General features: G+C 43.1%; 1 protein-coding gene across 1 annotated transcript in view; it reads left to right on the forward strand.

The window, feature by feature from the left end:
• Nucleotides 1–24,478, forward strand: part of MIGA1 (mitoguardin 1) — a 159,669-nt gene that overhangs the window by 91,365 nt on the left and 43,826 nt on the right. The window contains exon 8 of the mRNA XM_030207037.1: nt 13,496–13,596. Within this exon, the coding sequence (XP_030062897.1) occupies nt 13,496–13,596 (101 nt within the window). The remainder of the gene's footprint in view (nt 1–13,495; nt 13,597–24,478) is intronic.

A 24,478-nucleotide genomic window follows, 5' to 3' on the forward strand; every position in this document is an offset into this window, starting at 1 on the left:
TTCGTTTTGTTTCTGAGTCTGACGTCCTGCACGTACAACGCGCAGGACGTCAGACTCACAGAAACAGAACGAAGCCTTGCGATCTGCAGGGCTTCATTCTGTTTCTGTGAGTCTGACAACGTGCAGGACGTCAGACTCAGAAACAAAACGAAGGAAGAAGACTTCGGCTGGCGGGGGTTGGGGTCCCCCGCCAGCAAAGGTAGCAAACAGCGACGGCGGGAGGGGGGTTGAGAGGGTCATCGGCAGGGGGGTCCAGGGCCAAATCTACAGAGGCCCAGGCCCCTGTGGCCCCATAGTAACTACGCCACTGATCTGTTGATATTGAACGACAGCCAGCTTTCCCCTGCTGAATTTGGTGGTTAGCAGCTAAAAGGTAGCCAGTTATATCATTCATTTGATATACTGTACTGCTATTATTACCCTATAGTACTCCTGTTGTACCTGGGGCAATGGAGGGCTAAGTGAGTTACCCAAGGTCACACAGAGCTGCAGAGGGAATTGAACCTAGTTCCCCAGGATCTCAACCCACTACTGACCATCAGGCAGCAGTGGGACTTGAACCCAGTTCCCCAAGTCCACAACCTGCTACACTAACCATTAGGCCATTCCTCCACTCTGGCTATCCAGCTATTTTCAGCGTGGAGATGGCTAAGTTTGGCAACCATATTTGGCCACCACAATAGGTGGAATAACTTTGACTGGCGCCAGCTTACCTGCTATTGCTGAATAATGGCTTGGCCAATTAAGTTGAAACCAGCCAAATTTAAACCGGTTATTCAATGCCGATAACTGGAAACAACCTGGCATTGAATATCTGGGCTCAGTATTGACTGCGGGAGGCAGCCCAGTTCTACCCACGGTCTGAATATTGGCCCCATTAAGACAAGATATAGGGGAACTAAAGCAAACGCAGGACTTAGCCTCCAATGTAGTGAATTGAAAAACAGGAAAGAAAACAACAGGAAAACAAGAGCAAGGGAGAGAAGTATTGTCTTGAAGAGTCATCTGTGAAAATGTTCAGTCTTGTTGACAACCTTTTAGACCTGGAGACTGTGATGGTGAAGGTGGACTCAGATATAGCTGCAGCGATTTAGTTAAAGGACCTGGAGGTGAGCCTCCCAGGTTGAAATCTATTCAGAACAGATATAGAATAAGGGGGTAGCGATGGATAGCTCTTTACAGTAGTATGCAATAGTAGCTAATGAAATCAAAGGAGAGCAGGAAGAAGCTGAATTACTGAGGATTGCCTTGGAGAAACCTTAGGGGAATGAAGAAGATTCAGACATGTGACACCCCTCCCTCCCCCCCCCCCCAAAAAAATACCCATGCTTAAAGGGTGGGAGGAAGGATTTTCAGGATGGTCACTAAGGAGACAGAGCTGCTATTGACAGTCAAGTGGTCTAATCATTAAATAATAAAAGTTATGGCTTGTAGAAAATTCTGGTATTTGGTAGCTCACCTCCCACCGAGAGCTGTAGTACCGAGGAGGAAGTCCTGGGTGCCCGGACAGAAGAAATTTGTAAATGTGGTGTTGGAAACCTCTGCACAAGACAGAAGGTGCCTGCTGCTATGGTTCCCAACTTGGGAACACAGAGAAGAGAGTACTTGAGGATAATCGCCTCAAGTGGGAGAAGGTGCAGCGGGAGCGCTTCACTTCAAGCAGGACCTACACTACCTAAACAGATAGACCTTGATTTGGGATGGGACAGAGGACAATGAATAATCCAGGCTTATATTTGGAAAAACGCGTTTTGAAAGCGCTAAATCCGAGAAAAACTGCATTGGCTCCCAATCAAAGAACGTATTACTTTCAAAATCTGCACCCTGGTTCATAAAATTATCTATGGCAATGCCCCGCCCTACATGGCAGACCTCATAGACCTACCAACCAGAAACACAACAAGATCAGCACGAACATACCTAAATCTTCACTACCCAAACAGCAAAGGCCTCAAATACAAATCAACGTATGCATCCAGCTTTTCCTATTTAAGTGCACAACTATGGAACGCTCTGCCAAAAATAGTAAAAACAACGTATGACCACCTCAATTTCCGGAAAGAACTAAAAACAAACCTGTTCGGGAAGGCATATCCCACCGAGCCAACATAAAAGACTGACTACCTGCAACACAACAAAACTAAAGATCATATTGGACACACCCAATTTCCCCCTTCCTCCCTAAGTTCCCCATTATATCAACCATATATAAACCCTATTCTAACGCAATAACACCTTGTATTTGTTCATACCGGAACCGGCGAACACCATTACGGTACTCTGTAAACCGCATTGAGCCTGCAAATAGGTGGGAAAATGTGGGACACAAATGTAACAAATAATAATAATGTGTGTGGATTATATGCTAAGTATAACTCGGGTCTCAGCAACCAGCTCAGTTCTCCAACCAAACCGGGCCACAAAGTGATACACAACTCGTTTTTGCTCTCACAATTTATTTTATTTATTTGTTGCATTTGTACCCCACATTTTCCCACCTATTTGCAGGCTCGATGTTCACTCTCCACACCTCATCCAGTCCTTGTGGACTCTTGCAGATTAAAATGAGATAATGTACTGCTATTATTACTACTATATACCCTTTATTTACATCAATTACAGGGGGTACACATAGAGAGCTCACTAGAAAATGGAGAAAAGTAGAAATATATCAAAGGAAAAGCTGCAAAAAGCAACTGAAACCAATCTAAGATCCTTGAGTGTACAAATTAAAGAACAATACCTGTGTGAGCACATTTTAAAACAGCTAAACAATGCCTCAGAAATGGAAGCAGAAAGAGAGAAGGAGATATGTCACAGTAGTCACAACATTTGGAGGCAGCAACAGGGAAAAGCATCTGTGAGGGATGACATGGAGATAAGAGAGAAGAGTTCCAGAAATGAAAGAGAGCATGATAAATGAAGGAGAGGTTCAGAAGTTGACTAAGCAGGAAGACAAAATGCAAGAGAAAGACCAGAGGTGGAGGAATTAAGCATTTCAGCTGCTGGCCTTTATAGACATAGATAAATGTGCTGGGTTCCAGGGGAAGGGAAGGGTTACCCAACTTCAACTTTACATCTAGTGTAAAGAGTATGAAAGCAAAGATGAATAAGGCCATATCCTGTATAGGTGGACAACCTGTAGATATGAGACAGTCACAACAAGGGTGACAAAGGAAAGGGCAGCAGACGATGTCCAAGAAAACACCTTTATTGAAATATACAAGAAGGCCTTTTTAGGCCGAAACAAGACTCATGTCGAGTCTTGGATATTTCAATAAAGGTGTCTTCTTGGACATTGTCTGCTGTCCTTTCCTTTGTCACCCTTGTTGTGACTGTCTCGTCTGTGTGTCCACAAGGGTTACTGCTCTTCTGTTTTCCTGCCATGTCCAACCTGTAGATATTAAAGAAATGATCAAACTACAATACTGTTTTACCAACAAGGACCCAGGGACCCAGAGGAAAAAGAGAAGGGCAACAAGTCTTCTTTGGAAAAATTGTATTGAAGGAAAAATAGAATCATTGCAAACAGAGGTGTCCTTCATAGATGGGTATTTAAAAGGATCAAGAACACCAAAGTTAATGAGGAAGATCCAAAACATCAAGTTGAAGCATGCTGCTTTACTGGAGGAAGATCTTAAATTCACATGCTCCAATAATAAATTTAAAATAACAGCTGAAGCACAAAAGTTGCAGACATATGAGAGCGAGAGAGAAATTATTTAGAGAAAATCCAAAACAGTCCTACAGGGACAGGGAACTAGGAAAGAACATCAATATAGTGAAGATGCCACCAACTAAACATGAAACAGAAACATTCTGGAGGAACTTATATGAGGACTCTGTAGAGCACAGCCAAGAAGCAGAATGGCTGTTCTCCATACAAGAGAATTTGCAACAGGAATAGATATGGAATGGCCTGAAATTACAACAAAAGAGGTGGAAACAAGGTTAAAAACAGCCCCAGAATGGAAGAGTCCTCTCCCAGATGGATTGACCAACTTTTGGTTCTAACAGTTAATATCTATTCACTAAGACATAGCAAACTGTAAAAACCAATTGATCAGGCAGCCAGATTTGACATCACAATACCTAATAATGAGAAGAACACTTGTACTTCCAAAGGGAGAAGTAAGTAGCCTTCCTAGAAATTACAGGCCAACATCTTGTCTACCTACAATCTATAAGCTGTTTATTGCAATAGATGCCAATCGAATATGATCATATTGACTCTAATAACATCATGCCAGTAAGAGAGGAGTATATGGAATGAAAGACCAGCTCTTGCTAAATAAAGCCATTAAGACTAGTGTCAAGAGAAGTAGAAACCTCAGTGTAGCATAAATTGATAAGAAAGACTTTGTTTCCCACACTCCTAGAATAATATATTGCCTTGAATGCTAAATTACTACTACTTAACATTTTTTCTAGAGTACATTAACTTATCTTCACCATGAAAATGCAACAAACAGCACTTGATTTACTTTATGAAAATGGACAGTATGACATTCCTAATATCAGGAGTTAGTGAAGAATATTTCAGGGAGACTGTTACTACTTTTGTTTTGTATAGTACTTAATCATTTGCGTACACTTCTTAACTCTTTGGGTTATGGATTTAGCCTTAATCCTAAAACTGGAAAAGACCCAGAGGTTACATCGCACCTGCTGTTTGTAGGTGACTCAAAGCTCAACAGTTCCGGTGATCAACATTTGACAAAACAATTTAGTAAAAAGCTTTTTAGATGACATCAGGATGACTTATGGCCTGGATAAATGTACTACGCCAACTTTCTTAAGAGGAAAATTCAGTAAAACTGAAAACCTCTCTGTGACTGATGATTGTGCCATCAAGGAACTTGAACAGGAAGGGATATAAATATCTGGGAGTTCAGCAAAGCTCAACAATCCAGCATAAAGTACTGAGAGAAAACACAAGCAAAGAGCATTACAGGAGTTAAAACAGATACTGAAAAGTGCTCCAGTATCAAAGAATAAGATACAAGCCATCAGCCACCTTGCAATTCCTGGATTCTTGTATAGCTTTGGAATTGTGGACTGGCTTCTTAAATACCTTGAAAAATTGGTTGTACAGACACGAAAACTCTTCCACATGAGGTAGTCTTTAAGAATCAGTGTATGCCAAGACAGTACATTCCCACAGCTGAAGGATAAGTGTGTCTCATAGAAACAGATTATACTTATAGAGCTACCAACATAGGCCTCCAGGCCTATTTTAGCAGCATAAAAGTGTTAGAAGTATGAGAGCAAGTGTCCAAAATCTAGTTCCATCATTAAACTTGTACAGTTGTTCTGGTTAACAGAAGGAATGAATTCGAGAATCCACCTGTAAGTACAGGGCTGGAACCAAGAATATGCCAAGCAGGAGAAAAAGCTTTTAGAAGAAATAAATTGGCAAACAAGGAAAAACAAGTGTAAAATGCAAAGTGTTACTCACAGGAACCATGTGTGGATCAAGCCCAGACACATGAATGCTAAAATAGAGGAGAAATGAAACCTATGGATGAGAGATTAATAGGTGCAGTCCAAGACAGTAGATAACAGACGAGATGGTTCTCAGCAAGCATAGAAAAAAACTGGTACAACTGAAATTTGTAGATTCTGTAAAAAAAAAAGAGCTGGAAACAGTTATTCTTCTCATAGTTGGCATGAAGTGCTGATGGCAGAAAATTTTTATATAGAAAGACACAACAAGGTGGCACATCTCATTCATTGTAAACTCTGTAAACATGGAAACATCAGTGTACCAGAAAAACATTGCAATTAGGACCCTATGAGAATTGTGGATGCAAGAAAGCTGGACATGGCATTAATCCTAGAGGTGTTAGTCCCAAGTGATTACTCTGTGAATTGTGAGGAGAGAGAGAAGATCCTGAGGTACCAAGAAATAAAGTCCAAGATTTTAAAAAATGTGGTAGAAAGGTACAGATATATTTTCCATCATTTTGGATGCCACAGGCTTATAAAAAAGCATTTCCAAACACACATGGATAGGTTCCCTATATATGTTACTGTTATGACATACTCCACATACCCTGGCTTAGGAATGAGGTTACATAGTAACATAGTAACATAGTAGATGACGGCAGAAAAAGACCTGCACGGTCCATCCAGTCTGCCCAACATGACAACTCATGTGTGCTACTTTTGTGTATACCCTACTTTGATTTGTACCTGTGCTCTTCAGGGCACAGACCGTATAAGTCTGCCCAGCACTAGCCCCGCCTCCCAACCACCGGCTCTGGCATAGACCGTATAAGTCTGCCCAGCGCTATCCCTGCCTCCCAACCTCCAGTCCCGCCTCCCACCACTGGCTCTGGCACAGACCGTATAAGTCTGCCCCGCACTATCCCCGCCTCCCAACCTCCAGCCCCGCCTCCCACTACCGGCTCTGCTATCCAATCTCGGTTAAGCTCCTGAGGATCCTTTCCTTCTGAACAGGATTCCTTTATGTTTATCCCACGCATGCTTGAATTCCGTTACCGTTTTCCTCTCCACCACCTCCTGCGGGAGGGCATTCCAAGCATCCACCACTCTCTCCGTGAAGAAATACTTCCTGACATTTTTCTTGAGTCTGCCCCCTTTCAATCTCATTTCATGTCCTCTCGTTCTACCGCCTTCGTATCTCCGGAAAAGGTTCGTTTGCGGATTAATACCTTTCAAATATTTGAACGTCTGTATCATATCACCCCTGTTTCTCCTTTCCTCCAGGGTATACATGTTCAGGTCAGCAAGTCTCTCCTCATACGTCTTGTTACGCAAATCCCATACCATTCTCATAGCTTTTCTTTGCACCGCTTCGATTCTTTTTACATCCTTAGCAAGATACGGCCTCCAAAACTGAACACAATACTCTAGATGGGGCCTCACCAACGACTTATACAGAGGCATCAACACCCCCTTTCTTCTGCTGGTCACACCTCTCTCTATACAGCCCAACAACCTTCTAGATACAGCCACCGCCTTGTCACACTGTTTCATCACCTTCAAATCCTCAGATACTATCACCCCAAGGTCCCTCTCCCCGTCTGAACCTATCAGACCTTCGCCACCTAACACATACGTCTCCCGTGGATTTCTATTCCCTAAGTGCATCACTTTGCATTTCTTCGCATTGAATTTTAATTGCCAGACCTTAGACCATTGTTCTAGCTTCTTCAAATCCTTTTTCATGTTTTCCACTCCCTCCGGGGTGTCCACTCTGTTACAGATCTTAGTATCATCCGCAAATAGGCAAACTTTACCTTCTAACCCTTCGGCAAGGTCACTCACAAATATATTGAACAGAATCGGCCCCAGCACCGATCCTTGAGGCACTCCACTACTCACCTTTCCTTCCTCCGAGCTAACTCCATTCACCACCACCCTCTGGCGTCTGTCCGTCAACCAGTTCCTAATCCAGTTCACTACTTTAGGTCCTATCTTCAGCCCATCCAGTTTATTTAAAAGCCTCCTGTGGGGAACCGTGTCAAAAGCTTTGCTGAAATCTAAGTAGATTGCATCCATAGCTCGTCCCTGATTCAATTCTTCTGTCACCCAATCAAAAAACTCAATGAGATTCGTTTGGCACGATTTCCCTTTGGTAAAACCATGTTGTCTCAGGTCTTGCAACTTATTGGCTTCCAGGAAATTCACTATCCTTTTCTTCAGCATCGCTTCCATTACTTTTCCAATAACCGAAGTGAGGCTTACCGGCCTGTAGTTTCCAGCTACCTCCCTATCACCACTTTTTTGAAGAGGGACCACCTCCGCCATTCTCCAATCCCTCGGAACATCTCCCGTCTCCAAGGATTTATTAAACAAATCTTTAAGAGGACCCGCCAGGACCTCTCTGAGCTCCCTTAATATCCTGGGGTGGATCCCGTCCGGTCCCATGGCTTTGTCCACCTTTAGCTTTACAAGTTGTTCATACACACTCTCTTCTGTAAATGATGCTGTATCCACTCCACTATCATTTGTACTTTTTCCAGTCCATCGCAGTCCTTCTCCAGGATTTTCTTCTGTGAAAACAGAACAAAAGTATCTATTTAGCAAATTTGCTTTTCCTTCATCACTATCTACATAGCGGTTTGCAGTATCTTTTAGTCTCACAATTCCCTTTTTAGTCATTCTCCTTTCACTAATATACCTGAAGAAATTTTTGTCACCCCTCCTTACATTTCTAGCCATTTGTTCTTCCGCTTGCGCTTTCGCCAGACGTATCTCTCTCTTGGCTTCTTTCAGTTTCCTCCGGTATTCCTTCCCGTGTTCCTGTTCTTGAGTTTTTGTGTATTTCTGGAACGCCAACTCTTTAGCCTTTATTTTCTCAGCCACTTGCTTGGAGAACCATATCGGTTTCCTTTTTCTTTTGCTTTTATTTACTTTCCTTACATAAAGGTTTGTAGCCCTTTTCCTGTCTTGATATGCACAAAAGTAACCCATTTGAGAAATTGCCTCAAAAGAATGGGGTAACAAGAACACAAGGCCGGTTAAAAGTAGAACGTAAACAATCTTGGAAAAATGTGTAGACATTAGATCACTGTGTGCAGAGTTTTCACTGATAGATGAGAACCTCACAAGATCAAAAACATCAAACTGAAACATGATGCATTTAATAAAATACTTTAAATTCATATACTCCTTCCTTGACCTCTCTCTCTTTCTCTCTCTCTCTCTCTCTCTCTCTCTCTCTCTCTCTATATATATATATATAATTTTTAGGGGGGAGGGGGATAGAAACAAAGCAATTCTAAAGGGAATGGGAAGAATAGTAGTGTAATTAAAACTCTACCAGCCAAATCTGAAACCGGAAAGGTCTGAAGAAATTTATATGAGGATCCCTTAGAGCATAACAGAGATGCAGAATGGTTATGCAAAAAATATGGAAAAGGAAAACATTAAAATTATTGAATGGTTTGAAGTAACAACATAGTAGTTGGAAATTAGGTTAAGAAGAGTCCTGGCTCTGATGGATTGTTCCAACTTTTTGGCTCAAATATTTAACTTCTGTCCACTAAGACCTGACAACTGGAAAAATCAATTGGTTTACAACCAGAAGTAACACCACATTGATAAGAGGAAGAACACTTCGGGAGCCCCAAGCAACATCCACAAAAACTAACAACCAATATCTTTCCTACCTACAACTTACAAGTTGTTCATTGTAGTAGATGCTGATAGCGTATACAGTGATTTTGACCCTATTATGATGACAGAATAGGACACAAAAGAGGAACATATGAAACTGAAGATCAGGTGATGCAGAATAAAGCCTTTACTACCAGCTGAAATAAAAATTGACACTTCAGTATATCATGGATTGACTATAAGGAAACTTTTAATAGCATCCCATACTCTTGATTACTACTACTTACCATTTCAATAGCGCTACTAGACATATGCAGTGCTGTACATAAACCACACTAATAAGGCTAATCACTATTGACTCTTTGTTATCTGGATCATATATCATAAAAACTTCAACAGTATCCAGTGATCTATAGTTTTTAAAGGAAAGGGGTGTATTGTCCTCAGAGGTGTCACGTTGTGGAATACACTTTTCCCACAGTGATTTACACACTATAATCGTTACTGGTTAACACAACCTTCCAAACTTACGATATTTTAGAATGTAAATTATTTTAATACTGTTTTATAAAATTAACTTTTACTCATCTGAATGGGTTGGCCTTTGTTGAAATGTCAGCCTAGGGGAATTTATGATCACAGAACACAAATCACGAATTGCTGCTAAAAACGAACAGGATCCTTTTCTATAACATGTGACCATTAATTTTTAAAAAATGGGAAGTTGGACATTTTACTTCTGCAGTAGGAAGTGGCCTTAGCGCGTGGGACAAGGTTGCTGTAAGGCCACTTTTTCCCACACCTTTGTAAAAGGACCCCTTGCTGCGGTGGCCCATAGCCTGTTAAGTGCTGAATATCATATTTAACTGGCTTTCAGGTGAATTTTCGAAAGAGAAGGGCGCCCATCTTCTGATACAAATCGTAAGATGGGTGTCCTTCTTGCAAGGTCGCCCAAATCAGCATAATCGAAAGCCGATTTTGGGCGCCCTCAACTGCTTTCCATCGCGGGGGCGTGTCGGCAGAGTAGCGAAGGCGGGACTGGGGCGTGCTTAGGAGATGGGTGTCCTCGGCTGATAATGGAAAAAAGAAGGGCGTCCCTGACGAACACTTGGGAGACTTTACTTGGTCCATTTTTTTTCACGACCAAGCATCAAAAAGGTGCCTGAACTGACCAGATGACCACTGGAGGGAATCGGGGATGACCTCCCCTTACTTCCCCAGTGGTCACTAACCCCCTCCCACCCTCAAAAAAAATCTTTAAAAATACTTTTTTGCCAGCCTCTATGCCAGCCTCAAATGCCATACTCAGGTCCATCACAGCAGTATGCAGGTACATGGAGCAGTTGTAGTGGGTGCAGTGTACTTCAGGCAGGAGGACCCAGGCCCATCCCCCCCTACCTGTTACACTTGTGGTGGTAAATGTGAGCCCTCCAAAACCCACCACAAACCCACTGTACCCACATGTAGGTGCCCCCCTTCATCCCTAAGGGCTATGGTAGTGTTGTACAGTTGTGGGTTTTGGGGGAGGGGTTTGGGGTTTGGCGGGCTCAGCACCCAAGGTAGGGGAGCTATGCACCTGGGACCTTTTTCTGAAGTCCACTGCAGTGCCTCCTAGGGTGCCCGGTTGGTGTCCTGGCAAGTGAGGGGAACCAGTGCACTTTGAATGCTGGCTCCTCCCACGACCAAATGGCTTGGATTTGGTCATTTTTGAGATGGGTGTCCTCGGTTTCCATTATCGCCGAAAAACAGGGATGACCATCTCAAAAACGACCTAAGGACGACCATCTCTAAGTTCGACCTAAATTTCATGATTTGGGCGTCCCCGACCGTATTATCGAAACAAAAGATGGACGCCCATCTTGTTTCGATAATATGGGTTGCCTCGCCCCTTTACGGGGCCGACCTGTGAGGACGCCCTCATGAAAACTTGGGCGCCCCCGTTCGATTATGCCCCTCCTTGCATTCATTAGCTGGTCCGCCAACCTTGAAATTCAGTTCCGAATCCCGGACACAGCCCAGCATTGAATTTCCAGGTTTAATGCGGTGAGCAAAACACTGAGCACTGCCAGCCGAATATTGGGCCCTATATAAGTAATTTTTACCGATGAGCAAACTTTTTCATGTCAGCCAGCATCGGGCCACTTCACTGTGTTTTTATGAACAGTTTCTGAGCATAGGGCAGGGATGCACTTGTGTGATAATTCAGTCCCTCTCTCTGGAGATATAACTCTCTCCCCCTCCACCCCCTCCCCAAGTGAACAGATTGGGGTCAGATTTGAAGTGAAGCCCAGCCATGGACTTGCAAGGTACCATATTAAAAATTATTTCAACTCGATGAGGCTGAAGTTATTTCTAAGAGGGCTGCCTTGAAAATTCTGGAAAATTAGTCCATGTTCATTATTTTCACTACCTTTCTTTTAAATTATAGCCATAGCAGCTGATCTGGTGAGATTAAGTACTAGAAGTAACACAGATTCCCAGCAATCCTTTTGTAATGTCTAGGGTTAAAGTAACCTTAGATAAATGCCAGAACACCACTTAGTGTATTAAGATAAAGTAGTGTATTAGGAGACATGCTAGACATTCTAAAACAAGGAGAGAGCCATGAATGAATTCCTTCTGAAAGGGATTTTGCATTCCAAAGCAGTATTTTATTTAATAAAGGACAAAACAGAAAACACTGTTTTTTTGATAGCTGGTAAGGATGTAATGTGGGGGAGGGAGGGAGTAGTGACCTGAACACAGAGATTAAAAAACACAGAGTATTGTCAGGTTGCCAACTGTTTGTTATGGGAAAAAATTTGTTTGGATAAAGGGGAATGTGATGTTTGCTGTGTGGTTGAGCCACTTCTTGTTTGATTCTCATTGCATTCTGGGAACTCTTACTTCCAGTATCTTTAGGAAACAGGAAATAAAATTCCAGCATGAAGTGGGAGGAAAACCATGATTGGCTCAGCCTCTCCTTTGTGACTGACGTAGAGGCATATGGTATAGCCAGTATGTGGGTGGGCCCAGGTGGGCACAGACCCGCCGATTTTGAACTTGGGCCCACCCAGCAGTGGCACAGCTGAGATGTGGCTGGCGGGAATCCCCAATCCCCACCTGCTGAACACTCTTGTCATCTCTCCTCCCCTTCCCCAGGCGATCGGGGGTCTCTTAACTGCATTCCCCCTACACCCTGGTACCTTTTCAATCCTTCAGTTCTTTGTTGGCAGCGAGCAGCGATGCATACTGCTGCTTGTCTTGGCCCTGAGCTTTCCCTCCGATGCAACTTGTTTATGGGACCAGGCAGTTGCATTAGAGGGAAGACTCGGGGCCAGTGTGAGCAGCAAGTATGTGTCGCTGCTCACTGCCAGCAAAGAACTAAGGGCCTCTTTTACAAAGCCACGCTACTGATTCCCGGTGTGGCAATTAAGAGGAAGCCCATTCAATTCCTATGGGTTTCCTCTCATTTGCCACGTGGGAATCGCTAGCGCAGCTTTGTAAAAGATGCCCTAATGGACTTAAAACGTACTGGTGGGTTGGAGGGGTGGAGTTAAGAGACCCCTGCTTGCCTTGGGGGGAGGAAGGGACAGGGTTCTCATGTCTACCCACTTTGGGCTCAGGCCCATCCAAAATTGAGTGGCTATATTCCTGATCCAGAGATGATTCAAAGTTTAATTGCGTTCTGATTTCTTCATGTCAGAGTGTAAGGAAAAATTAGCAGCAGAAGGGAAAAGGATGAAGTCATGAAAAATGACCATTCGAACACTGCATCTCTGAAAGAACATAACATATGTTAAGTTCCTCTATACTATATCTGTAGCTGCTTAACAATAAGCACAGTTTGGGGGAAAACCGTTTTTAAAATGAATGTTTTTACAATCAGTGATTTTGGCAAATGATGCCTTTCCTAGCTGTAAATTCAATAGCTCTGTTTCCTGGCACATGTACATTCAAGGTCTGGCTGACAAACTTAAGAGCATAATGAAAAAAGCAGTGAGAGCAGGAAAAAGACGGGTCCTGAGGAAGTTTTAGTTTGCTTTACTTTCCTTCTATGACAAGGCGACTAAAAGCTCATTTTGAGATGCTGCACCGGGGAGGCTAAAAACCAGTGCAACATTATCAGTCTTTACTGCCTGTATTCCAAATGTATAGGTTCTTTGCTGTTTTATCTGATTTTGCACCAATAAGAAATCAGTTGAAAGGATAAAGTCAGCTTGCATATATGTATAGAATATAGTGTGTGGGGGTTTTTTTTTAGCTTGGAGGAAAAAGGAAACTATTTCATGTTTAATACTTAGGATCTGATTTATCAGGGCTTTTGTTGCATTCTGCATGTGCTGGAAAAGACCTTAATGAATCTGCCCCTTGATCGCTGATAAGCTCTGCTAAAATAAAACAATTTCTTCTTTTCTGTCTTGCAAAGATAAAGATACTGACATCACTGTGAAGGACAGTACTGAAGACTTCGGTCTTCGAGATACGTTAAGCATCGCTTCTACGGACTCATTTATTTCTGCAGCTGAGGTAGGAGAGAGAGAAAATGTGCAGACGATGGCAATGATTTTCAGACTCACTTGAGAGAATGTGGAAGCCTGCAGGAAAAAATGTTCTTTCAGCATGTTGATATTATTTCATTTTGCTCAGTATTTATTATTTATGTATAACTTATTTCATTGTGTGTGTTTTTAAGCTTGATATTCTACTAGAATGCCAAAGAGGGGCATAATTGAACGGGGCGCCCAAGTTTTCCTGAGGACGTCCTTGCAGGACGTCCTGACGAAGGGGCGGGGAAACCCGTATTATCGAAATGAAAGATGGGTGTCCATCTTTCGTTTCAATAATACGGTCGGGGACACCCAAATCTCAACATTTAGGTCGACCTTAGAGATGGTCGTCCTTAGAGATGGATGTCCCCGATTTTCGGCGATAATGGAAACCGAGGACGCCCATCTCAGAAACGACCAAATCCAAGCCATTTGGTCATGGGAGGAGCCAGCATTCTTAGTGCACTGGTCCCCCTCACATGCCAGGACACCAACCGGGCACCCTAGGGGGCACTGCAGTGGACTTCAGAAAAAGGTCCCAGGTGCATACAGTGGGGGAAATAAGTATTTGATCCCTTGCTGATTTTGTAAGTTTGCCCACTGACAAAGACATGAGCAGCCCATAATTGAAGGGTAGGTTATTGGTAACAGTGAGAGATAGCACATCACAAATTAAATCCGGAAAATCACACTGTGGAAAGTATATGAATTTATTTGCATTCTGCAGAGGGAAATAAGTATTTGATCCCCCACCAACCAGTAAGAGATCTGGCCCCTACAGACCAGGTAGATGCTCCAAATCAACTCGTTACCTGCATGACAGACAGCTGTCGGCAATGGTGACCTGTATGAAAGACACCTGTCCACAGACTCAGTGAATCAGTCAGACTCTAACCTCTACAAAATGGCCAAGAGCAAGGAGCTGTCTAAGGATGTCAGGGACAAGATCATACACCTGCACAAGGCTGGAATGGGCTACAAAACCATCAGTAAGACGCTGGGCGAGAAGGAGACAACTGTTGGTGCCATAGTAAGAAAATGGAAGAAGTACAAAATGACTGTCAATCGACAAAGATCTGGGGCTCCACGCAAAATCTCACCTCGTGGGGTATCCTTGATCATGAGGAAGGTTAGAAATCAGCCTACAACTACAAGGGGGGAACTTGTCAATGATCTCAAGGCAGCTGGGACCACTGTCACCACGAAAACCATTGGTAACACATTACGACATAACGGATTGCAATCCTGCAGTGCCCGCAAGGTCCCCCTGCTCTGGAAGGCACATGTGACGGCCCGTCTGAAGTTTGCCAGTGAACACCTGGATGATGCCGAGAGTGATTGGGAGAAGGTGCTGTGGTCAGATGAGACAAAAATTGAGCTCTTTGGCATGAACTCAACTCGCCGTGTTTGGAGGAAGAGAAATGCTGCCTATGACCCAAAGAACACCGTCCCCACTGTCAAGCATGGAGGTGGAAATGTTATGTTTTGGGGGTGTTTCTCTGCTAAGGGCACAGGACTACTTCACCGCATCAATGGGAGAATGGATGGGGCCATGTACCGTACAATTCTGAGTGACAACCTCCTTCCCTCCGCCAGGGCCTTAAAAATGGGTCGTGGCTGGGTCTTCCAGCACGACAATGACCCAAAACATACAGCCAAGGCAACAAAGGAGTGGCTCAGGAAGAAGCACATTAGGGTCATGGAGTGGCCTAGCCAGTCACCAGACCTTAATCCCATTGAAAACTTATGGAGGGAGCTGAAGCTGCGAGTTGCCAAGCGACAGCCCAGAACTCTTAATGATTTAGAGATGATCTGCAAAGAGGAGTGGACCAAAATTCCTCCTGACATGTGTGCAAACCTCATCATCAACTACAGAAGACGTCTGACCGCTGTGCTTGCCAACAAGGGTTTTGCCACCAAGTATTAGGTCTTGTTTGCCAGAGGGATTAAATACTTATTTCCCTCTGCAGAATGCAAATAAATTCATATACTTTCCACAATGTGATTTTCCGGATTTAATTTGTGATGTGCTATCTCTCACTGTTACCAATAACCTACCCTTCAATTATGGGCTGCTCATGTCTTTGTCAGTGGACAAACTTACAAAATCAGCAAGGGATCAAATACTTATTTCCCCCACTGTAGCTCCCTAACCTTGTGTGCTGAGCCCCCGAACCCCCCCCCCCCCAAAAAAAAAAAACTCACTCCCCACAACTGTACACCACTACCATAGCCCTTAGGGATGAAGGGGGGCACCTACATGTGGTACAGTGGGTTTGTGGTGGGTTTTGAGGGCTCACATTTACCACCACAAGTGTAACAGGTAGGAGGGGATAACAGGTAGGAGGGATGGGCCTGGGTCCACCTGCCTGAAGTGCACTGCAGTACCCACTAAAACTGCTCCATGGACCTGCATACTGTTGTCATGGAGCTGGGTATGATATTTGAGGCTGGAAAAAATATTAAAGTTTTTTTTGTTTAGGGTGGGAGGGGATTAGTGACCACTGGGGGAGTAAGGGGAGGTCATCCCCGATTCCCTCCGGTGATCATCTGGTCATTTAGGGCACATTTTTGATGCTTGGTCGTAAAAAAAAAGGACCAAGTAAAGTTGTCCAAGTGTTCGTCAGGGATGCCCTTCTTTTTTCCATTATCAGCCGAGGATGCCCATGTGTTAAGCACGCCCCAGTCCCGCCTTTGCTATGCTTCCGACACGCCCCCGTGAACTTTGGTCGCCCCCGCGACAGAAAGCAGTTGAGGACGCCCAAAATCAGCTTTCAATTATGCGGATTTGGGCGACCCTGTGAGAAGGACACCCATCTTCCGATTTGTGTTGAAAGATGGGCACCCTTTTCTTTCAAAAATAAGCCTGAAAGTGGATAACAAAGGCTGCAATATTCCATAGACTAATTTTTAATACAAAGAACGAATAAATTCTGGAATAACTGATATAAGAGCATTCCTTATATGCCACAGTCGATCACAGTACTCCTCAACCTCAAACCTTAGATGTCCCATTCCAGACTTCCTCTGAACCTCTTGAGGATGCACCATAAGAGCTTGTTCAAAGAACTAAGGGGTCCTTTTACTAAGCTGCGGCTTAAAGTGGCTGTCATGAAACGCCTAGCACCAATCTGTGGCTAATCCTGCAGCCACTTAGAGAGTCTATCCCAAGCACAGCTCAGGTCCTCCTGCACCTACTGCTTGTTCTTTACACTAGCAACTTTCTACCACTAACTGAGTCCCAACCGCATTTGGATGAGTCTTCTGCTCTCAAATTATCCCCAGTGATTTCTAGGTTATTGGGGCCACACTCCCAGTGGTCCCACAGTTCCTAGAAAGCACTCGCAGACCCAATACAAAATCCACCAGAATTCTTAGTCAGTCCAGACAAGTAGAGGTAATAAACTAAAAAAAGTTTGTCATGAAAAATTAGAACAATGAACAGAAAAGGTGCAATCAGCAAACAGTAACAGATAACTGAAAAATGGATCAATTATAACACTATCTAAGCACTTGTTTACTATCTAAACAGTACCTGGGGAGTTCAGGACATATAGCTGCTCACAGGTTATCAAATATAACTGTTCACAGGGCCTTAGCAAAGAGATCTTTCTCTCTCTTCTCCCTGGCTAAGACTGGAGAACAAGCCAGTACATTCTAGCTGAATTTGAGCTCCTGGGCCAATCAGAGCCTAGAACAACATTTTTTAAAAATAGCTGGCCACATCACTGCAGGTTACTTCCTCTGTGTGCCAACTAAAGGGACAGTCATTTCTCTGCAACAGCCCCAAACATAAATATGTACAACCTGCTGGCCAAACTAGGGAAATACTCTTCAAGAAATAATTCATACAGTTTATAGGCTTAAAACCCACTGTTTTGTTACAGTGGCCTTACTGCATCCTTGCATGGGTTTTTCCCATTCGCTAAGGCCATTTCTTCTGCAAATGTAAAAATGGCTTTTTTTGTATTACTGGCCAGGTGCTAATGTTGCCATTAGTGCACGACCATTAAAAAAATTACCACGTAAGTACTTACCATTACGCATTTTGTAGGTTGTATTCTTGCGTTAACCAGTTTGCATGTGGCAATGTAGATGTGTTAACTGTTAGTGCAGGAATGCCCACGCAATGCCCTCTGACATGCCCTCTGAAATAAACATTTACAATATTTTTATACCGTGTTAGCATGCACAGATTTGGTAGTTATTGCAGGATGCCTGAGCATGTCCCACAGTACACATTTTAAGCAGTGTTAGAAAAGCATTAGCATCTAATGCAGCTAAGTAAAAGCCCCCCCCCCCCCCCCCCAATTCTTTAGCTTCCTTCTAAAGAATGGTTACTACTACTAAATCATTTCTATAGTGCTACTAGACGAACTCAGCGCAGCACACGTTATATGCAGGTACTTTATTTGTCCCTAGAGGGCTCACAATCTAAGTTTTTGTACCTGGGGCAATGGAGGGTTAAGTGACCAAGGTCACAAGGAGCTTCAGTGGGAATTGAACCCAGGTAGCCAGGATCAAAATCTGCTACACTAACTATTAGGCCACTCCTCCATTCCAGTGGCTCTAGACTGTGTTCCACTGGTTCAGAACAAACAAAATTTGTGACAGGTAGTTTCCCCTTTGGCCAGCAAGAGTGGGGGAATCTCTAGTAGAGCCTGTTACATTTTTAGAGCCTGCCAATATTTTTGTAATATGCATTTTTTTTAATGCACATTCTATGACAAATTTTACAAACAGTGTGTGCTGAAACACTGTAATGCAAGTTTTAGCACATGCTAGAACATGCTAGCCTGAAGTAAAACTTCATAAACAACACAAACAGTATTTTGTTAGCTTTTTCTGTCATTTTTGAATGGAAAGCAACACAAAATGAAAGAAGAGATATTGTTGGTGTTTTATGCCATTTTAAAATGGCTGCACATCTCTGATGTTAGGTAAAAACTGGGACTAGTCTGTGCCTTTGAAAACAGACAGTTTTTATTAGTTATTTTTCACGGACTGTGCAAGCCCTGTCACGTTTGCCAGGGGGTGCCATAGCAGTGCTCAAGCAGACAGGTGGTGCTCTGTGAAAGAGTGTTATGTATTGTCAGACACAAGAAAAATTCAGGCAAAACTAATCATCAAAGATCAAAACAACCTCTCCTGTCATTTTAATACTTGGCAAGGAGGAGAAACCTGTGAACATATGGAAACTGGATTGTGACAGACATAGAGTGGAGAATGAGTTATACCCACTGGTGAAGGCAGGACTAGCCCAGCATTCACAAAAAATCATCCTAACATTGCCTGCCTTAAAATGTTTTGATGGGACACCAAAGAGTTTTTTGGAGATTGTTCAAAACACACCTTCTACAACATTAAGGTGATCGTTTTAGAAGCCTTATTCACATTTTGGACCTGCAGAAACTGGCTTTTAGACATGTATATTGCATGCACGTCTAAATCCTGATTTTAGAAAACAGGGATATGCAAGTCCAAAATGGCACGGAGGTGTGGTCTGGGTGTGTTTTGGGCATGACTAGGGTGCAGGAGAAATACACACGTACCTTCTCCATTTCAGAAAGGGAGTGCACATTTATGTCCGCTGCCATGAGCGTCAGAATTTACACCTGTGCTCGGGAAGCTCTAGGTTTTAGAAAGTTTCTTGTTTTGTGCAGCACTCTAATAGAATTAGTCTCTCCCTTAATCCCCCAGTGTTTTTTGTCATTCCTCCCTCTCCTTTCCTCTCTGAAAGCAGTACTGGCAAAGGATATAGTGGCCCTTTTACTAAGCTGCAGTAAAAGGGGTCCTGCGCTAGCAGCAATGGCCATTTTTGCCTTGTGTTGAGGCCCTTTTTACTGTAGCGAGTAAAAAGCCCGAAAAAAGAAATGTCCATGTGGTAAGTTTGCACTTACTGCACGGCCATTTTGAGGGGGGGGGGGGGCATTTACCGCCACCCATTGAGGTGATGGGTAAGGGCTTTCGTGCTAACCCAGCTGTAACCATGTGCTGCCCGATTACTGCCGGGTAACTCATGGCGGTAACGTTTCTGGAATTTCCAGTAGCACCACAAATGCTTGCTGGGAGTGAAACTACCGCCAGAGGCTACATTAAGCCTGCGGTAGTTCCCATTTGCCACGCGACATGTCCGTTACCATTGTGACAGTATTGGAAACAGACATGTGCTGGCAAATACACATTGGTGTTGCTATGACGACGATGCTTCTGCAGCACTTAACCAGCACATTTTAGAACAGACTCTGCATCAGCAAATTCTCTTCTAAAATGCTAGTGGAACATGACGTGTCCTAACCTGGGTGTCTCAGTTATACCTCCTTTAAACCACAAGGAAATTAAGAATGAGCATGCACATGGCACTTACACATTACTTTTTCTGCGTGTTGAGAAGGAAAACTATGTACTCTGTCTGGGCAATCTAGCTTACAAGAAAAGCATCAGTGACAGATTTGTTGTTTGTTTAAGAACTCCTTGGAAGAAATGCAGAGGAGAAACAATGAGAAAGAGGCCAGCTAGGCTCTCACAGTGCTATAGCACTTCATTTAGATTCTTGTTTATGGAACCAGTGGCTGTGTAGGGAAAAATAACTATAGGGAAATGTGGAATTAATTTGGAATACTCTAAAAGTGATTGTGTTTGGAGTGAAGATTCCAAATTTCAGTGATCTACAGCATGCTTATGGAGGTGTGTGACCTTTTGAACTATATACAATGAACAGCCATCACTGTTCATATTGAACTGAGAGATACTCAAACCAGTTCAGTGGTCTTCGGAGATCTCAAAATTCATAGGATTAATTTGGAAAAGGATTTCTCTTATTTATTTGTTTGGATTTTGCTCACACCTTTTTCAGTAGTAGCTCAAGGTGAGTTACATTCAGCTACACTGGATATTTCTCTGTCCCAGGAGGGCTCACAGTCTAAGTTTGTACCTGAGGCAATGGAGGGTTAAGTGACTTGCCCAAGATCACAAGGAGCAGCAGTGGGATTTGAACCAGCCACCTCTGGAATTCAAGACCAGTGCTCTAACCACTAGGCCAATCCTCCATTACCACATGGCCTTTTTAAATCTGAGCCTCAGTAAACATACGGAGAGTGCACCAACTCCTACCTTCAGGGTTGGATATCTGTAAGAGAAAATATTTTATGAGGGAAGATTAGACTCTCTTATTCTTCTGTCTAAAATCTGGTAAGTAAAAATCACTCCCTTCTCCCTGAAGATCTTCCAATCCTGGAAACCTTTGAACCTGGAGATCACTTTTCCTTGGATTGTAACAACAAAAGCTCATTTTAGAAGTCTGACACAGTGTTCTATATAGAAATGATTTATAATAGTAGTAGTAGTCTATGTGAATACCAGCTTTTACACATGTTAATTGCATTCACATGTAAATGGTGACTTTAGCAACCTCCTGTTTACACAGGTAGACACTCCGGGATGCACAGATTCAAAGGGAGTGTGATTTGGATAGTCCAAGAAAATTGTACATGTATTTCCCCTTTCACAATTCTGAAATACATACATATTTTTACAAAATCATCCATCAGCTTTTGTACTTCCTGAGGCTTGCTTAGGTCAACAAAGTGCTCATTTTGGCTAGGACTTGGGACGAATGATTAAGGGGCAGCTGTTTTTAGCCTCCCTGGTACTTTATGTAGCCTCTAAAATGTGAAAGAATGTGTTTGGGGGCGTTTCTCTGTACATGGATGCACTTAAACATATAATTGTCTGGAATATAGCTCTTATACATATAGATGGAAGCACTATTCAGTTGTTAAGACTTGCATAAACTAGCATTCAGAGGTTTATATTGTGTAAACATGTAAATCTGAATTTTACAAATCCAGAATGAACATGTTTAAAACTCTAAAACATAACAAGGAGGTGTGGTTTGGGCACGTTTTGGGCAGGACTAAGGTGGACCTAAAAAATAATTTGTATTCCCCATTTCAAAAAAGATCGATGTCGGGAGAGATGTCTAGGTTTCAGAAAAGTGCTCCTATTGAATAGCGCTTTGCTAGAAGGATTAGGGGAGGCCTCTCCGAAAATGGCAAAGGATATGACCGCTTCGGGGGGAAATAAACATTTTTTTCTAAAATGGCTGACATAAACATTTATAAGCTCCTTTTCATATTTTAGATGTTAATAATTCTAAACTGGGTGCTCCTGCCATATGCAACCAGTGCATAAATGTCCATTTCACACAGGATCTATGCTGGCAGACCCTGTTAGAATTTTTTTTTTAGAATTTTTATTTATAAACCACTTTTATCCAAGGCGGAAGTAGAAAAAGAACATACATAAAATACAATCAAAACGTACAACAGAATAACATTCCATAAGCAGTACAAAACGAACAGCAATCAAATAGGCATAAAAAATGCCAAACAAAATAAATAATCTTTTAGATACTTCTTAAAAGTGACAAGTTGTGGGTCATTCTTTAAGCACAGATTTAATTTATTCCATTCAGCTGGCACTGCTAGCACCAGTCCTAGTCAAATTCAGACGGAATGACAAAGGGCCAGTACAACGAGATTGTGTTGGTCCTGTGATTGCAACATACCTACTGGCTCATACCGAACAATAGTTTTTTGTAAATAAAAAGTTGAACTTTCAACACAGACGAACTGGTAAAACCAGGACAGAAACTGACGGGCAGAAGCTGCAGCGGAGGCGGAGCAAGCTGGAACAGGCAGGGCAGGAACCAGCTAGGCTTCACCTGCGCTTGACCGCCGTTCCTCAGGGGTTGAGCCCCTGGGTGCAGGCGGCCGGCAGGACTATGAGACAGAAGGAAGAACCAGAACTGCAGGGTCCAGCAGGCAGCCAGCAAAACAGCCAAGTATTCCAGGAAACAAGCAGGGTCACAGGCGGGCAGCTATGGTAGAACACTCCAGGCAACAAGCAGGGTCACGGCAGGCAGCAAACAGTAGAGTAGTCAAGTCCAAGCAGGGTCTAAGGCAGGCAGCAAACAGTAGGGTAGTCAGGTCCAAGCAAAGTCTAAGGCAGGCAGCAAACAGTAGAGTAGTCAGGTCCAAGCAAAGTCTAAGGTAGGCAGCAAACAGTAGAATACTCCAGGAAACAAGCAGGGTCAAGCCGGAATAAGAAGTAAGCAGGGTAGCACTGCAACAAACGCTCACCAACGAGAAACTCATCAGACGACCTCTGTTGCAAAGGCAAAGACTGAAAGTTCCCAGGTGCTTAATAAAGGCACTACAGATGAGGTCACCAGTAAGGGTGGGGCTTGGCAGCAACAACAGCAGAGCATGGCTTGGCTGGAACAGGATCCTGGAATGGACTAGCCTGGACTGGAATGGATTTCAGGATTTTCCCACAGGCTTCAGGATTTACAAACAGACTTGGCTTGGCTGGAGGGACCCCAAAGCAAGTCCGACAAGGAATATAGTCACAATCGTGACACACGTGATGCCTAGAACAGGAGTGGAGGCTGCCTGCTTGGCTCCTCTGTCTTCCCACCAATTAAAGCCACAGTTTTGACCTATATAGTTGCCAGAAGTGGGTGAATTTTACATTCTGCTTTGGTTCTTCCTGTTGTTCTTCCCGGAGGTGGATTTGAAAGCCTTAGTTGTTGAATTGGGTTTGAAGTTGCCTCACAAGAGTAAAGTTGGGCAGAAAGGATTATCAGCTAAGATGGCGGCTATATCGCCTCCACTGGGTCCTTCAGCATCATGTGGACTTCTGAAATCGTATCGGAGGTGCGGGCAGTGGTGGAAGCAGCATTGGATGCTAAATTACAACAGCTTCATGATAGAACGGTGGCTGCACACATGTGCTTGGATAATCTTGATTTGAAATTGGATTCACAACAGCATCGGGTTGGAGTATTGGAATCCCAGGCCCAAAGTTCTTCTCAGGAAGTGGAGCAATTGCGTCGTATGGTTTCGACAATGGAACATAAAATTGATGATTTTGAAGGAAGAGCGCAATGCAATAATTTATGTCTCATGTGCCTAGCTAAAACGCTGAGTGAGGTAGATCTTTTGCGTGTATTAGAGAGTTGGATTCCACAATCTTTATCCTTGGGCACTCTGGAGGTACCTTTTAAGATTGAGTGGGCTCGTCTAGTGGTTTCAAGGAATACTGCTACTACTTGTCCTTGCGTTGTGATCCTGTGTTTGTCATTATGCTCATAAGTGTGCAATACTTTAGGCATTATGCCATGGGAATAGTTTGGAATATGATATTCATAAAGTACTTTGTTTCCAAGACTATACCGCCAGAGTGTCTGCCCAATGTAAAGCTTTTCTCCTCTTCACACTCAATTGTACGAACGGAAAATTTCCAGTGCATTACTTTATCCTGCACGAGTTCGGATTACTTATGATGGTCAAACTCATCTTTTTTAGGATGGAGGCAGCTCAAACTTTTTTCCACACTATCCCAGCCACGGTTGGCTCTTAACTAGCTGCATCCCCTAATATGGGACATTGTTGCTTTGTTTGGGTTTGACCCTTGGACCTTTGACTTTGGAACCTTTGGTTATGATTTGTTTTGTCCAGTATGGAGAATGGACTGAGTGTTCTTTTTTTTCTCATTTCTAGCATATTCCTGCATATTGCTGCAATTCTGTTTTGTTTTTATTTTACTGTACTTAGTGGTGTTGAGTTTTGTGGGGGCGGTTTGGACAGGGGAATTGTACGTGATGGTTCCCATGTAGAATGGGACGTTAGATAGGATTGGGGGTTGGGGTTTGGTTGTTGAGGGGGTGAGGGGTGGGGGTGAGGAAGGGGGGAGAAAGTGTAAAACTTTCTGATGTTTTCTGGTCTGTCTGATATTTTGCTTTTTTACTTACTTTGAGAACAATAATTACTTTTATAATTTTGTGTTGCTATCATTGT

This window comes from Microcaecilia unicolor, chromosome 6, assembly GCF_901765095.1.
Source record: "Microcaecilia unicolor chromosome 6, aMicUni1.1, whole genome shotgun sequence".
Lineage (NCBI taxonomy): Eukaryota > Metazoa > Chordata > Amphibia > Gymnophiona > Siphonopidae > Microcaecilia > Microcaecilia unicolor.